The sequence below is a fragment of the Suncus etruscus genome, chromosome 14 (genome assembly GCF_024139225.1).
Source record: "Suncus etruscus isolate mSunEtr1 chromosome 14, mSunEtr1.pri.cur, whole genome shotgun sequence".
Lineage (NCBI taxonomy): Eukaryota > Metazoa > Chordata > Mammalia > Eulipotyphla > Soricidae > Suncus > Suncus etruscus.
Genome location: NC_064861.1, coordinates 15,207,652 through 15,224,929, shown reverse-complemented (window position 1 = coordinate 15,224,929; position 17,278 = coordinate 15,207,652). Strand labels below are relative to the sequence as shown.

Here is a 17,278-nt window from a genome sequence, read left to right as displayed (position 1 = left end):
CTATTCTACCTGTATTGATCTTAATAGCTACTCTTGTTCAATGCCCACTGCAAACAGATAATTATGATTCAACTCTAGTGGTTTAATATTAGTTTGCACAGTTCCAGAGAAATGCATAAAGTTGTTTTATTTTGAATAGTTCTTGGCTATCCTAGTGAATGTTTCTTAATTGCTATGATGTTTGATTGTATATATCATTTATCAATTTATTCTCAAATTAAGTATGTCTGCAAAAATGTTCTAATGTTTCTCCATAGAAGAAGCTTCAATACTATAGATTATTACAGTGCTCATTTTAAGAATGTTTTAACTAACTTATTTTCAAACTATATCTACAGAAATGTTCTTATAATTTTGTTTAGTGAAGTTTAAGGGTAGGAAACTTGGATGCTCTAGACTCGTATTACAATACTCGATGTAAGAATGTTTAGAAACTTGTTTTCAAATTAAGTATAGCTGCAGAAAGGTATGCAAAAAACATGCACTTACATGAAAAGATATGTAAAACATAATGTTTATGTTCAGAAAAGTCTATGAAAAAAGTTGTGATATGTGTAAGACAAAGATATGGAAAAACTGATTGTTTTTGGAATGTTGTATGCACAATCTAACCTATGATGCTTTTGCAGCCAAGTCTACCCTCACCAGCAGTCATTCCTGGGAATTAAATAAATTCCTCACCACCTTACTTGACTATAAAATTTTTTTCCCTCTTTTTATTGCCCAACTTTTACTGTGCCTATGCAAATTGACAGCCACTTTTTTATAACTCCTTCCTGGGGTTCTTGCCTCCTGAGAACAATAAAAGAGATTATGTGGCATTTCTCAAATTCTTTTAAACAAAAAAAGAGGATTGTTAGATTATACCCCCCTTTACACAAAACAAAGGGGATTCCCAGCTTCCTCTTTTTTTTCACACATCTCTTTGACATGTGAAAGTCCACATGTACTTTTGTCTCTCATTCGACCTCCCCCTCCCAGATGAAATTCGAACTGTTGATTAAAAAGAGGTTTCAGTTTTGTGGGCCAGAAACCAACGAGGCAAGAAGCTACCGGACTCTCTTCCTCATGACTGTTTTGGTTAATTAATTTGCGTGGCAACCCTGCTTCAGACTCACTCACACTGGGTTGGAAATACAATGCATGGGGCAATTTTACAAATCTCTATTAAAAGTCAAAAGATAAAATTCTTTTGATAAGATGGGTTCCATGTCAAATAAGCATCCAAAAATTAGTGGCTAATAATTTATTTAACTCTGGGATCATTGATAGAGGGAAGGTTATACTAATGGTAGGATTGGTCCTGAAACACTGTATGTCTAAACTCCAACTATGCTGCACTGATGTAGGGAAGTGCTCTGTTTATGACTGAAACTAACTACAATCATGCTTGTAATTATGGTGCTTAAATAAAGATTTTATTAAAAAAATAAATAAAATCAAACTATTAAAAACTCTGTAAATCACAATTGTTTCAATGAACATTTAAAAAAAAAGCTTGTAAACATGGGGCTGGAGTGATAGCACAGTGGGTAGGGCAATTGCCTTGCAAACAGCTGACCCAGATTCAATCCATGCATCTCATATGGTCCCACAAGCCTGCCAGGAATAAGTTTGAGCACAGAGTCAGGGATTACTCTTGACTCTTGGGTGTGGCCCAAAAGACAAAATAAAAAGCTTCTAGATGCTTAACTATGATAAATAATAGAAGAGGCACAAAATTTAGGCAGGACTTCTGAGTATCTCTATAGGTTTAACCAACATACCTTAGATTGTAGGTTTAGCACCTTGTTTATTTTGCAGCACTATTTCACTCTTTCTATCAATAACATTCTAGTTTCCAGTCTCTTCTTTTAATGCATGCCTCTTTATTCAACATGTTTGGCATGCAAGCCCAGGCTCTCAAACTCTTAGTCCCATTTTACTGAAATATTTATCATCATCTACTTCTTTTCATGTTAAGTGAACTGAGAAGTAAATCAAGATTATTTGCATAAGATTCTGTTGAAAATGTGTCATCTCCTTGATCCCATAATTTAGACCAGCAGTGTCCAACAAAAATATAGTGCAAGGACCAGAGTCATAGCACAATGGAAAGGGTGTTTGCCTTGCATACTGCCAACCCAGGATGGTCCTGGGTTTGATCCCCAGCATCCCATATGGTTCCCTGAGCCTGCCAGGAGCAATTTCTGAGCACAGAGCCAGGAGAAACCCCTGAGTACCACCGGGTGTGGCCCCATGCTAAAACACAACAAAAATAAACCAACATAGTGCAAGTTAAACATGAATAATTTTTGTTTGTTTGGGTCCACAATGTTTAAAGACTATTTCTGGCTCTACACTCAGAAATCACTACTAGTAGTGCTCAAGGGACCATATGAGATACCAGAAATTGAACTCAGGGCAGCTGCATGTAAGGCAAATGCCCTCCCACTGTTCTATTGCTCCAGTCTCAGGAGTAATTTTTAATGTTCTAATACAACAAATATATGTTCTAATGTTCTAATATAACAAAGCTAGAAAGAATGAAGTTGTTTTATTCATATATTTTATTTCACCTATGCAATAAAATTCCATGTCAGGAGTCACACAGAAATTATTGGGCACACTGAGGTCACACACTTTACTCACAGTGCTCACATACACCCAGTTGAATGTGTAAGATCAAAAACTTCCTTGTGGTGTGGTCCACCAGGGACCCCGACCAGCAAGTAAAGCTGGGGACCACGTCAGTAATTCGCAGTTCTCGAAGAAGAATCCAGTCTGAAATAGAAGAGGGACTGGGAAAAAAGAGACTCGAGACGAAGGGTTCCGATCAGGAGTCCATTTAATAAAGGGAGAAATAGACCTTTTATAGACAATGCAAAACAAAGAGAGTAGGGGCGAGGCACAGTAGGAATTGCTGTAACTTTCCACGGGAACATCTTCATTTTCCAAGGTTAATAAGATTATCATCAGTCAAGAGATTCACATTATCTTTGAGCAACAAAATACAAAATCTAATCTCTGCTTGGGCCTTTTGACCCCTGTCTTTACAAGGACATCTTGGAGCCTAGTGACTCCCTAGCTCTAGGCTATTTCTATTTCTTTGGGTCCAAGGGCAAAAAGGCCACATGCAGCTTGTAAGCACTTTGGCTAAGACTTTCAGAGACTCCATTTTGATTAGTGAGAGGGCTTTTTAATTATTCCAAACAGTCCCCAACATTGTGGCACAGAGAGGCCTAAACCACAGCAGAGCTGCTGGGCTGGAACTCACTAAGATGGGTGAAATGGTGCTGGGGAGCCAACCCCTGGCCTCTGCAAAAGGGACTCCTCACTTCTGTAAGGGAGTTCCTAACAATTGTGAAGTGATATCTAATTGAGCTTTTGATTTGTATTTCCCTCCAAATAATTGAAAATGAAAGTGTTTTCCTATCCTGGTATTCCATAGCTCTATTTTTGGAGAAATGTCTACTTAGCTACACTATTCATGATTTAACTGGATAATTTTCCCCCAAGAGATTCATGAAATTTTGATATATTTCAGATATTAGTCTTTTGTCAGATATCTATCTAATATGTGAATTTTTCTTCTTCCATCCAGGAAGCTTCCTTTTTACTTTGATGCTGGATTCTGCAAAACCTTTTTACATTGTTTAGAATTCTGGTACTGTTGTTTTGATTTGCATCTTCCTGCTGGTCAGTGATGTGGAGCATTTGTTCATGTGCCTTTTGGCCATTTGTATTTCTTCTCCCCATTTTTTGATGAGTTAGATTTTTTTTCTTATTAAGTTCTGTCACTACCTTATATATCTTAGATTTTAGTCCCTTATCCGATGGGTATTGGGTGAATAATTTATCCCATTCTGTAGGTGATCTTTGTATCCTAGTCACTATTTCCTTTTGTTGCAGAGCTTCTCAGCTTAATATACCATATTTGCTGGCGCATAAGATGACTGAGCATATAAGACAACTGAGCATATAAGACGACCCCCTAATTTTGCAGTTAAAACATAGGTTTAGGCCTATATTCGCTGTATCAGACAAAATATTCCTGTGCTGCAACTGTATGTACCACAGTGAGCTAATCACAACAAGCAAAGGTTCAAAGGTTATACTGTAATAGACTTCCTCTCTGACTCTGGCCAATCTGAGCAGGCTTTTGACAGTGTAGATTCGGGTCCAGAACATTGTCTAATTTGCATGCATAAAAGCCTGCTTGGATTGGCTGAGTTAGAGAGGCGGTCCTAGCAGCCTTGCAGTGATTCATGCAGGATCGTGCTGGAAAATTCATTTTGTGATAATATTCAGACAATTTTTGTTTAGCGGCATATTGAAACATTTTTTGGGATATACTCGGCATATAAGATTTTCAGTCGACATTTTTTTGTTTCAAAAGTCGTCTTATATGCCGGAAAATATGGTATTCCCATTTGTTTATGTCTGCTTCCACTTGTTTGGACAGTGATGTTTCTTCCTTGAAGATGCCTTTAGTCTCAGTGTCAATGAAGTGTTTTACCTACGTGCTATTCTTTTTGTTTGTTTTTTTTTTTAACTTTAATGTATTGATTGATTGGTTTTTAGGCCACACCCTGTGGTGCTCAGGGGTGACTCCTGACTCTGCACTCAAAAATTGCCCCCAGCAGGACCATATGGGATGCCAGGAATCAAACCGGGTCCCTCCTAGTGTCAGCCGCATGCCAGGCAAATGCCCTACTGCTGTGCTATTTCTTCGCCCCCCCCCCCACATGTTGTTCTATATACCTTATGGTTTCGGGTTTGATATCAAGATCTTTAATCCATTTGGATTTGACCTTCGTGTATGGTGTTAAATGGATATTCAAGTTCGCTTTTTTGCATGGGGCTGACCAGTTGTCCCAACACCTATGGAAGAGACTTTCCCTGCTCCATTTTGAGTTCCTTTGATTAATCAAAGATTAATTTATTGAATGTCTTGGAAACATTCAGGTAACACTATCAATTATTTATATCTCTGATTAATGTACATAATGTATTACTATAAAAAAGAAGTTATTCCTAAAGTACTGAATTTTAAAAATAAATTTCCTCAGCAAAAGAATAACTAGTTGGGGCCAGAACTGCAGCACAATAGGTAGGGCATTTGCCTTGCATGTAGCCAATGTGAGTTCCATTCTAGCATCCCAAATGGTCCGTCCCTCAGCAACCACCAGGAGTGATTCTTGAGCACCGAGCCAGGAGTAATCCCAGTGAATTGCTAGGTATGACCCCAAAAATAAATAAAATAAATAAATAAAATAAAAGAGCAAATTGTTGGATCCAGAAATAATCCTTAGCAGCAGAGCATATGCTCTCTTTCAGGTTAGGTGCATAAAAATCAAAGGAAAAAAGAACAAAAAGAGATGGGTGGGGTAAAGAGGAACTTTACTTTATGTGAGAAGAGCAGGCAATACAATACAATGCAATGCCATGGCATGCCATGCCATGCCAGATTCTCGCCCTAACCCAAATTCCTGGGTCAAAACTGGTAAAATTCTGCAATTTGCTGTTACCTGGATGAGTGTAGTCAGGACAAGGACTGACTGGATGATCTATGATGTGGGATAAAAAGTAGAATAGTAGGGGAATAACCACTACCCAAAGATTAACAGCAGAGGGAGGCAGGCAGAGGGAAGAGACACTGGGACAATGGCAGAGGGCAGTGGACACTGGGATATTATCATGCAGGAATGCGATTATTAAAGTATTGTGAAAAATGGTGCCTAAAATAAAATAAAAATAAAAAGATTCAATGTTTTTGCTCCTATCTGCACTGTCCCAGACAACACTGTACCTCACATAAAGTCATCTGCCATGACCTTGACTGCCCACAACACTGCAATTCCTGGGCTCTAGGAAGCAAGAGCCCATCACCTCTTTCTGCTCCAGCCAGCAGGAATATATGCAGACACCACTTTTGGGAAGCTTCATCAAAGTGGAAATGATCTGATTAAACTGAAATCAAGCAAGAACTTCCACCTTATGGAAACAAAGATCTATCCTGCTTTGCTCAAGGGCAACTCCGAGTTCTGTGCTCTGGCATAATTTCTCCTGGCTGTGCTCTGGAACCTGTGTGAGGTGGGGACCAGGCAAGAGACTGTAAGATTCCCCAGGCAAGTGTCTTAAGAAGTGTAAGAGCTCTGGGGAGTGGGAGGATCTGTAAAGGAATTTTGGGTAGCAGAATTTGTAGACATTTTTGGAGCATTTGGTTCACACTTGAATATGGCTTAATTAATACAAATTGTAGCATTGGACACATGCTAATAAGATGAGACCATTATTAGCTGAAAGTTCAAGCAAAAGCTGAGCAAGAAACTTCCCTTCATCTTGTAACATCGGGAACTCTTAATCGGACTGCCCAGCATTGCTATGCCCAGAATCCTCATCCCGGATAATGAGTGGAGGTTAAAGACTACAAATTTGTGGTAACCTACAAGAGAATAATTGACACCTCATGAATATTTTTCGTGCAGCTAAACAATAATATGTATAGTGGATACTGGCTGCTTTTTTTGTTTGTTTTGGGAATACACCCAGCAATGCTCAGGGGTTCCTCCTGGCTCTGCACTTAGGAGTCACTCTTAATTTGAGGAAGTATATGATTCCGGGGAATGAATCTGAGTCAGCCACATGCATTGCAAACACCTTACAAGCTGTACTATTTCTCTGGACCTGTAATTTTTTTTTTCAAATTTAATGTTACAGATATCTTTCTAGTTGCTTTCTGAATAAAATTAGCCCAGCATAGACAGGAACATAAGTGGCAACCTAAATATGTCTCAACCTCACCTGAGAAGCTATTGTGGAACGACACATAAAAATAAAATACTCTGCATCACTTACCATCTGGGAAATGCATATCAAAACAACTAGATATCATCTCACACCAGTGAAACTGGCACACAACACAAAGAATAAACACGATGTTGTATGTGGATATGATGAAAAGGGAACCCTCTCTCACTGCTGGTGGGAATGTTGATTGGTTCAGACTTTTTTGGAAAACAAAGTAACAACAACAACAACAAAAATCAGGAATTGAGCTTCCAGAGGATCCAGCAAGTCTATCTATTTCTTGGCATCTACTTCAAGGGCTCAAAAATTCTATTCAGAAAGAATAAGGTCTTTGCAGCACAATTTGCAATAGCCCAAATCTGGACACAATCCACTGTCCAAGAACAGATGACGGGGAAAAGAAATTGTGACATACATGGCTTTAAAAAAAAGATTGAATCATGCAATATGCAGCTACATGGATGGATCTGGAGAGTATCATGCTGAGTAAAACCAGTCACGAGGCAGAATGATCTCACTCATAAAGAAAGATAGAATTAAAAAAAAATTGCGGGGCCAGAGAGAGAGACCATGGAGGTAGGGCATTTGACTTGCATGCAGAAGGAGGATGGTTTGAATCCCAGCATCCCATAGGGTCCCCCTAGTCTGCCAGGAGTGATTTCTGAGCATAGAGCCAGGAGTAACCCCTGAACGCTATCAAGTGTGGCCCAAAAAAACAACAACAACAACAACAACAACAAAATTGCCCCAAAGCAACAGAAAACAAGAACTTCCTTCAGTCTTCAGAAGGATGCCCCAGCCTCCACTGGGGGGCTGGGAAGGGTAACATTGGGCAATGGAGAGGTAAGCTGGCATCAGGTGAGGCTGTGAGGTTGCAATGTTTTCTGCATGAAACTACCATTAAGAGTATTGCAAACCAAAGAGCCTAAACATTTTTTAAAGGGGAAGCAATGCTTTATTGTGTCAAAGTTTACTGGAAAAATTCCTCGGTGGGGATGTGCATTGAAGAGGCGCAGGGGGGGCGCAACCCTGCTCCTAACTAGACTGCAAGGGTTAGTTATCTTGATGATGACAGGTCTGGATCAGGAAACTTTTGGGAACGGGTAGGGAAGGGACACTCCACGTGGGTCGAATATAAGCGGGGCTCCTACAGGAAAAAAGGCAAGCACTGCAGCCCTTCGAGTTGAGTTTAACCTGTAATTTCCAGCCTCTCCCCTACCAAGGAAGGCTCTGAGGAGTTTGCACTTCACAGCCTCGAGCAAGTTTGCAAGCCCGTAGGAGAGCTCTGGGGGCGCCAAGGGTCCAGTGAGATGCTGCTAGCGGCCAGTTCCTTCTCCCATGGAAAAACAACTCGGAAACTGAGGAAAGGTGCTTTGTGGGCTCGGGTTCGCAGGCCTGAGGCACGCCCCACACGTCCTAGCTCGGTCGCCTTTCTTCTTTCAACCCGCCCAGGTAGCTCAGCGCCACAGCAAGAGATCCCAAACGGTCCCGGCCCAGACAAGAGCGGCAAGGCCACGCCCACCGCCTGCGCCTGCGCCTGCGCCCTCGGCCCGCCGCGGGACGGGGCGGGGCCTCCCAACGCGCCGCGCATGCGCCCTCGCCTTGCGCCCAACGACGCGGCGCCTCGTTACTTTTGAAAGCGGTGGCGGGCAGCGCTGTGCCGGCGGCGTCCGTGTCTGTGCGTCGGCGGCGGGCCTGGTGGGAGCACGCGCGCGCCCCGGAGGGCCTGGGCCATGGCGCGGCAGCTCACTCGCGAGCAAGGCATCACCCTGCGGGGCAGCGCCGAGATCGTGGCCGAGTTCTTCTGTAAGTCACGCGCGTGCGGGGCCGCGACCCTGGCGCCGGGGAGTTCCCGGGGCTGGCGCGCTGCAGCGGCCGGAAAAGTCTCAGCCGGAAGCCGAGCTTGCTGGCCGCGGCCGCCGCGCGCTCTGGCTCCCGGGTGCTCGGAGCCTGCGCGGAGCTGGAGCTGCCCTGCACCCGCGAGAGCGGGCTAGTGAGGGCCTTGCATGGCCTGCCCGCCTGCCTGCAACCCGCCGTCTGGGACGCGGGCGCGGGCCCATTCCCCCACCACCCACTCACCCCGGGCCCGCCAGGAAAATCTAGGGCCCTCCACTCACCCAAGGGCTCCAAAGTTGGCGCCCAGCAAACCTCCCCAGTGAGAGCTGAGCCTTGAGGCGTGGTGGTGGTGGTGGGGGGGGAGGCCAGAGAAGCTCGCGGGGAGGCACGAAGACGAACGCCTGTCGTGATCTCTGGCTCCTGACTCTGCATTGAAGTTGAATTGCGGTGTGATGGAATTTTGACATGTTTGACATTGAGAACTTGCAGCTTGTCAATTTCCTTGGACTGCCTCCCGGCTGCCATTGTGCTTCTAAAGTGTGTGTGTGTGTGTGTGTGTGTGTGTGTGTGCCATTGTGCTTCTAAAGTGTGTGTGTGTGTGTTTTAATCCCGGCTGCCATTGTGCTTCTAGCGTGTGTGTGTGTGTGTGTGTGTGTGTGTGTGTGTGTGTGTGTGTGCCATTGTGCTTCTAAAGTGTGTGTGTGTGTGTTTTAATCCCGGCTGCCATTGTGCTTCTAGCGTGTGTGTGTGTGTGTGTGTGTGTGTGTGTGTGTGTGTGTTTTAATTCTAGCTTCTGTGCTTTGAGAACTTGCAGCTTGTCAATTTCCTTGGACTGCCTCCTGGCTGCCATTGTGCTTCTAAAGTGTGTGTGTGTGAGTGTGTGTGTGTGTGTGTGTGTGTGTGTGTGGACTGCCGCTGGCTGCCATTGTGCTTCTAAAGTGTGTGTGTGTGTGTGTGTGTGTGTGTGTGTTTTAATTCCAGCTTCTGTGCTTTTAGCAATACACACCAACTTTTTGCATGATTTTTTTTTTTCATTCCCATCACCACTGTCCCAAGTGTCCCTCCTCCCCACCCCACACCGGCCTGTACTCTAGGCAGGCTTTCGACTTCCCTCATACAGTCACATTTTGTTATGATGGTTCTTAGTGTAATTATTTCTGTGTCATTATTAATGAATTCATAGTCATCTCTTCAAAATTACTCTTCAAAATGACAAGTTAATGATGGCGTTTCTTAAACATTTTTATCCACCCTCCCTCAGCTTTTGGCATCAACAGCATCTTATATCAGCGTGGCATTTATCCATCGGAAACCTTTACTCGAGTGCAGAAATACGGACTCACCTTGCTTGTGACTACCGATCCTGAGCTCATAAAATACCTGAACAATGTAGTGGACCAACTGAAAGGTATTTAATTGTTGGAAGTGAATGTCTCTGACTTCTAAGACCCTTCCTAGAAATTTAGTTTGGTGACAGATGCTCAACTCTACCAATAGTGATGTTCTAATAATGAAGCTAAGTAGGGTGTGGATGGGGACCCTCCAAAACAGTGAGGGCAGTGGTAACAGAATCGTTTTTGCAATGCACTGGAGCCAAAAATACGGTCTGTCTTGTGTTCCAGACTGGCTGTACAAGTGTTCAGTTCAGAAGCTAGTGGTCGTCATCTCGAATATTGAAAGCGGTGAGGTTCTTGAAAGGTGGCAGTTTGATATTGAGTGTGACAAGACTGCAAAAGATGACAGGTGTGTATAAATTCGTTTACTTCCTCATTCGTGTATGTTTTCCCCTTCCCCTAACATTTTTCTTTATGAAATGAACTCGAAGTCAATTGAATTATCACATAGAAGGTATGCTTTGGTCTATGGTGTGTTTGATTTTAATTTCCAGCCTCCTGGGGAAAAAGAAACATGCTTACTTTCACATATCGTTGTCTTTATAGAGTGTGTTTTTATGCAGTTGCCTTTTCTTTTAGTCTATATTGAATAATAAAAGCAAGATTAGTGCATTATATAATAGCGGTCATTAAATATATATTTCTATCATATTAACTCTGAGGTTAATAGTTAGTTCTTAGACTCGTCCAACTTGAGATTAGTTTTCCTATACTTAATGAAATGCCTCAAACTTCCTAAGATACTTTCCAATAAAATGAAGTTTCCAGGTCCCCGAGAGAAATGCCTGTGGTTATATGCTGATGCCTAGCATTGTCCTACGCGTATCTATAAGCACAGAACCAATCCCAGAATTTTGAAGCCTTAGGGTATATTTTAGGACATTTCTAGCTTTTTGAGGTCATGACAAAATGGAAGTGTTTTACAATTATTATTAAAAGGGCAACCAACTACACATTCTAAATTCCATTTGTTCTATAAAGAAGTACTGCAGATTTCCCAGTTAGATGCAGTTAACAGATTTTCTAGTTGTGTAGTAATAAGCAGCATGATTGAAAGCCAAAGCTTATGTGTTGATTGGAAAGACAAATGAAATAATAGACATGTTGTGCTATCTGTTCTGAAGCCCACAGATAGACTTATACTTGCGGGGGAGTGTGTTTGATTAACTTTTTAGTTCATTATTTTTGGAATTATTTTGTCAGATAAATGATCTAACTAGTGTTTTAAACAGTCCATTAAAACCTAAACTAATGAATTTGGTGTCTATGACAGTGCCCCCAGAGAAAAGTCTCAGAAAGCCATCCAGGACGAAATCCGCTCTGTGATCAGGCAGATCACTGCCACAGTGACGTTTTTGCCATTATTAGAAGTTTCTTGTAAGTATTGTTAGCTGGTTGAATGTTGTTAGGGGAAAGACTAAACTGCTACTTTTTAGGAATTAACTCCAGGGGAGCATAACACAGTGGGTAGAGAACCTTCCTTGTGCATGAGTAAGCCCTGAGGATTGCCAAATGTGGCACCAATGAATCCAAATAATTAAAAAAGAAGTGGGCCCAGGAATTTGCCTTGTATGCGGCTGATCCAGGACAGACCTCAGTTCCATCCCCGGCATCCTATATAGTCCCCTAAGTCAGGAGCGATTTCTGAGCGCATAGCCAGGCATAACCCCTGAGCCTCACTGGGTGTGGCCCAAAAACCAAAAAAAAAAAAAAAGATCTCTTTAAAAGGGAAAAAAGATTACTCCTTTGGGCCCTTAGAGAATAGTAGGTGGGATGTCTGATTTGCACACTGCTTGCCGACCCAGTTTTGACCATCCACAACCCCAGCATCCCATCTGATCCACTAAATACTGCCAAAAGTGATTCCTGAATGCAGAGCCAGAAGTAACTCCTGAGCACCACTGGGTGTGGGTCCCAATCCCAAATAATTTTTTTTTTTTTTTTTTTTTTGGTTTTTGGGCCACACCCGGCGGTGCTCAGGGGTTACTCCTGGCTGTCTGCTCAGAAATTGCTCCTGGCAGGCACAGGAGACCATATGGGACACCGGGATTCGAACCAACCACCTTTGGTCCTGGATCAGCTGCTTGCAAGGCAAACACTGCTGTGCTATCTCTCCGGGCCCCAAATAAAATTTTTTAATAAAAATTAAAGAACATTTTTATATGACTCAGTTGCAAAGAGTCACATATTTTCTGTGTTGAGATAAGTTTCCAGTGAGGAAAAAGTAACTAGTGATGAGAGATCAAATTGTCAGACAAACGATTTGTAATAACAATTCAAAATGGGAGTGAGCAGAGAGCTCTGTTTTACTTTCAAAAAGAGAGAAGGGAGACCCTAAGCAATAGCACAGTTGGGAGGGTGTTTGCCTCACATTTGACCAACCCGGGTTCAATTCCTGGCATCCATATGGCCCCCAAACACTGCCAGGAATGACACCTGAGTTAGGAGCCAGGAGTTAATAATGAGCACCCAAAAGAAAAAGAAATAACATACTTAAATGCTTGTTTGTTTTTAATCTTCAATTTAGGTTCATTTGATCTGCTGATCTATACAGACAAAGATTTAGTTGTACCTGAAAAGTGGGAAGAGTCAGGACCCCAATTCATTACCAATTCTGAGGAAGTTCGGCTTCGCTCATTCACTACTACAATCCATAAAGTCAACAGCACTGTGGCGTACAAGATTCCTGTCAACGATTGAAGCCGAGCTAAGAACAATAATGTATTTGTCAGTCTCAGGAGTGGTTTTCCTGAAACCAGGTCAACTGCAGTTGATGTTTTATTTCACTGGTTAATTTTTAGATGGGGAAAACATAAATTGTACTTTAACTGACCTGTATGTCATTGTTCCTTTTGGGGGGTACCCGTTTTGACTTTCCATAAAGTTGATGTATAAATTTATTACACATTGTTTCCAGAGACAACAAGCAGATAGTCAGCTTTCGGGTGGCAATGCCTTTGTAAGGTAGTAACTGTAGTATAAAAACACTTTGCTCTAAAGTTAAGTGCTTTCCTATTTGGGCCTTTTGGTCAGTTTGCTTGACTCAGAACATAAGTATGGAGGAAGATAAACAGAAGGTACAGCAAAAGAACTCTGAACATTCAGAATCTTTGGGTCCTAGAGTAAATAAAATGACGATGATCTGTAAGTAAAGCAATATTGCTCTTATTAGGTCTTTTTTGCCTGATATTTCACTGGTGTGTTTTCTACATTAATAAAAATTCTAGCTATTTGATTTTAACTTCTGTAACTAGATTCAATAAAGCTATGTATATTTCAGCTGTTTAAATGCCTATAGTTCAGAACTCTTCAGAATACCTTTTCATATTTTATGAAATCAAGCTTAAAGTAATAATAAAATAAAGTTAAATGTGTATGTTTTGAATTTGCCTAAAGGTATTTTTAATTGGTATTGTGTTAATGCAGTTAAATAGTAATTAGAGTGGATTCAGAATAGCAAATAATTTATACCCAAGGGTGTTCTGAATATAATGAACCTGTTTTTGTTATTCCCTTTCATCTTATAGGAGACCTAAAATAGACATTGTATGCATTGTAAGGTGGTAAATATGGTTAGGAATTAACTCAGTAGCATATAGTGTTTTGTTTTTAATGTTTTTGTTCTTAGTCTTATTTTCAGACTTTTTTTTATAGTCTTAAATCCTCTATTTCTATACCTGCTTTAGTACTCTCATGAGTTATTTTTTTTTTTACGATTTCTCACCAATTTTTTTCCTAAGGACAGGTAAAAATAAACACCTAAAAAGTCTTTTTCTGATCTCTATTCTAAACCATATTTCATTTGTGCAATACTGTCTTCACATGTACCAATTTATTTGACCTCTATCAGGTAATCCACATAATCTGTATCAATTTTTTAGAAAATTACTTATTAAGCTTCTATTAATGTACACTTTGTGCTTGGATGAGTGAAACAAAACCATGACCCTTTGGGAACTAGAGTAGGCCACGACTCTGCCAAACAGACTCTTATTTATCTTTGTTCTTTCACTTTAATTTCATTGCTTTGATTTATTTATTTCACTTGTTAACTAAGGAGCTGTATTTTTTTTCCCCTAGCTTTGCTAGTTCTCATAGTTGCCCTGTTAAATGATGGTATTAGAGATTGCTGGGAAAGATAATTGCCATCTTTCCTAATGAGTTGCTGAAGTTACCTGGATAATATACAATCACAAGTCTCATAATCCTGAATAAGGAAAGTAGTAATGGAGGGACAGAAGATGCTGATTTCTGATGAAAGTATCTACATCAACAAACAGCATAGGATAAGGTCCAATAAAAGTAAACACTAGAGATGAAGACATTTAAATTCTTGGGTTTTTTTTTTTTATCACCTCTTAATATTTGAAGTATGACTTGAAGAGGAAAGCAGAAGTAGAATTGAAATTTAAAAAATGAGTAGGTGTTAGTACAACAGACACTTTTCTTATATATGGCCGGCCTGGGTTTGATCCCTGGCACCCCATATGGTTTCCTGAGCCCTGCCAGGAGTGATTCCTAAGTTCTCAAAATGTGGCCCCAAATGTTCACTTCCAAGTCCTGGACTTGTTTTAGCATCTATTTTAAAACTGACTGAAACATTAAATGCCCCTTTGACAAAAAAATTGGGAGTAGCTTTTTTTGTTTTATGGGGACACCCAGCAGTACTCCAGGGTTACTCCAGGCACGGGGGGTGGGGTGGGGGGTGGTGGTGGTGGTAATGAGGGGTCCATATGAGATGCCGTGATTCAAACCACCTTTTGTCCTGGATTGGCTCTGTGCAAGGCAAATGCCCTACTGCTATGCTATCTCTCTAGCCTGGGGACTTATTTTCAAAAAATCATCAATAGCAAAATACCATATATGGGTGACACTGAAACATTTATCATTTGTGTCCCTGTCTAGATTAATGTTCCTAGTATTTTCAGATTTAAGTATTTCCATTGCTCACGATTCATGATTTGTAGTGGTGTCTGTCTCCTTAATAAGTATTTTGCAGAGCCTAGCCATGACCTGGATTTGAATTTGAACCCCAATTACGAGTTTCTGCATAATCTGTTGTGTACAGTTTATTCCGTAAATCCAAATCGGCACCATCTAGGCACCATCAAAACAAATCATTGGCTTTGATTTAATAGAAGAATATAGCTGCTGGGGCTAGAGAGCTACCACAGCAGATAAAGCTTTTGCCTTGAATATAAGCTAATCCAGGTTTGATCCATCACATCCCATATGTCCCTCAGACCCACCAGGAGTAATTCCTAAGTCCAGAGCCAGAAATAACCCCTGAGCACTGCTAGATATGACCTGAAACAAAAACAAAATTAAAAAAAAGATATATTAGCTGTATAGATAATAAAGGCTGAAAACCATAAGGGCCGGGTCAAGAGCCTCAATCTTTATTTTTTTAATCTCTGCTTAACTGCATAGAGAGTGGTACACCAGCAAGTGCAGCCATCTATCCCTGTGACTCAGGAAATTGTCTTTGGGAAGTTTTGTAATAAAACAGTTCTCTGAAATGACGTTTTACATTCTGTGACCACTCCATCTCAGCCAATCTAAGTAATAGAACTCATACTGTTTTCTATCATTGACACATGACTACATACTCTTGTAACATTTCATGATCTTTTTTAAGCCTTCAATGGATTCTGTAACGAGATATAAGCATGTCAGTGCTGATTTAGACAGCTTTATTGGTAAAATTTTAACTTGACTCCCACATATTCCTGTAGAAACTTACACCTTGAGACTCACATTAAAAGGGAGGATAGTGAAGCCAGCATATGAATGAATCAGGTCAGAGAAGCCATGAGTTGGTGAACTTCTTGGTCTTCTTAGTACAGGAAAAGGAATGAAAACGTCCCAGTTAAGCACAGCACAGTGAAATGGAGCTTCAAAAGACAGCGGCCCTCTGCTATCTTGACATTCTCTCCCCGGACCTCAGTCAAGAAGTCAAAAAGTTTAAACAAGTTTATGGATTCTTGGCTGCAGCTACCAGGGGACAGTCTTGGCATGACAATGGCCTCTACCCCCTTCTACAAGTGTACATCACGTTCTCTTATACATTGAAGGAACAGAGACTAGTCCGGATTAAGTTGGGCTTCAGACCTTTGCATTTAGTTCCGAACATTCCCCTGATCAAGGCAAGTTTGTGTCTAAATTCAAATTGCAGAAAGAGCACGTGACAGTCGAGTGAAAGTGGCCAGAAGGGAGTCATTTTCTGTAAAAAGACAATTAATAGTGTAGCTTTTCAGGCATATGACCTCTTGGCCCTATTCAAATCACTAAATAGCAGCTTGAAAGCTACTGAGACAAGGGATTAAACTATACCTTTAACTTTCCCCCGTTTTTTTGTTCCCCAATTTTGATGTAACCCCAGGTATAAAGATAGGTATGTGAATCCAGTATTTATAATTTATTTTAATGATCCCACATTATGGACCACTTACAGGGGGAAGAACCCACAATTGAAGAGCTAGGGCTTAGTTAATAGATGGATGAGTATGACTGTTACAATAGCAGTCTGCCCTTAAGTAGACCATGGTTTGCTCTTTGGGTCACATATATTTGAACTCTAGCTCAGCATTTGAATTTGTAATATTTAAAAAATTCATTTTTCCTCTTCAAAGCATCTTGTATTGACTTCTTTTTTCCAATATCTCATTCTCTGAAAAAAAAAAAAAACGAGTTTTTTAAGTTGCTGACCTCAGGATCTCACACCATATAAGTGTTTATTTGGAAAAAAAAAGTCATTATTTTGGGAAGTGTGGGAGCCACAACCAGTGGGGCTCAGGGATTGTTTAGTGGGTTTTAGGCAACAATATATGGTGCCTGGGATCAAATAGGCTACATAAAAGAATGATGCCTTGCTCAATGTACAGTCTGGCCCAACACTTGATTTTTTTTTCCCCTCTACCTTGTAAAATTTGTCCTAATTTGATTATACTTAAAAGACCAAGAGGGATGTCTTGAGGAATTGCAATGCCTTTATTTCCCACCAGATGTCGCTAATGCTATCATTTAAAATGAAATGAATTTCTTTTTTTGTTTGTTTTTTTTTTTTTGTTTTGGGGCCACACCCATTGACGCTCAGGGGTTACTCCTGGCTATGCGCTCAGAAAACGCTCCTGGCTTGGCGGGACCACCATATGGGATGCCGGGGTTTCGAACTGCGGTCCGTCCTAGGCTTGCAAGGCAAACAAACGCCTTACCTCTAGCACCACCGTTCACGGCCCTTAAAATATTTTTGTGTT

The 17,278-nt window shown here is 41.1% G+C and overlaps 1 protein-coding gene across 1 annotated transcript; it reads left to right on the top strand.

Moving 5' to 3' along the window:
- The first annotated feature begins 8,483 nt into the window (after window positions 1-8,483).
- On the top strand, window positions 8,484-13,407 carry MAD2L1 (mitotic arrest deficient 2 like 1). The gene is made up of 5 exons (XM_049786960.1): window positions 8,484-8,598; window positions 9,890-10,036; window positions 10,251-10,371; window positions 11,296-11,399; window positions 12,550-13,407. Exons 1-5 carry the CDS (start codon window positions 8,526-8,528, stop codon window positions 12,720-12,722), a joined length of 618 nt encoding a protein of 205 aa, XP_049642917.1. The 5' UTR covers window positions 8,484-8,525; the 3' UTR covers window positions 12,723-13,407.
- Window positions 13,408-17,278: the final 3,871 nt, after the last annotated feature.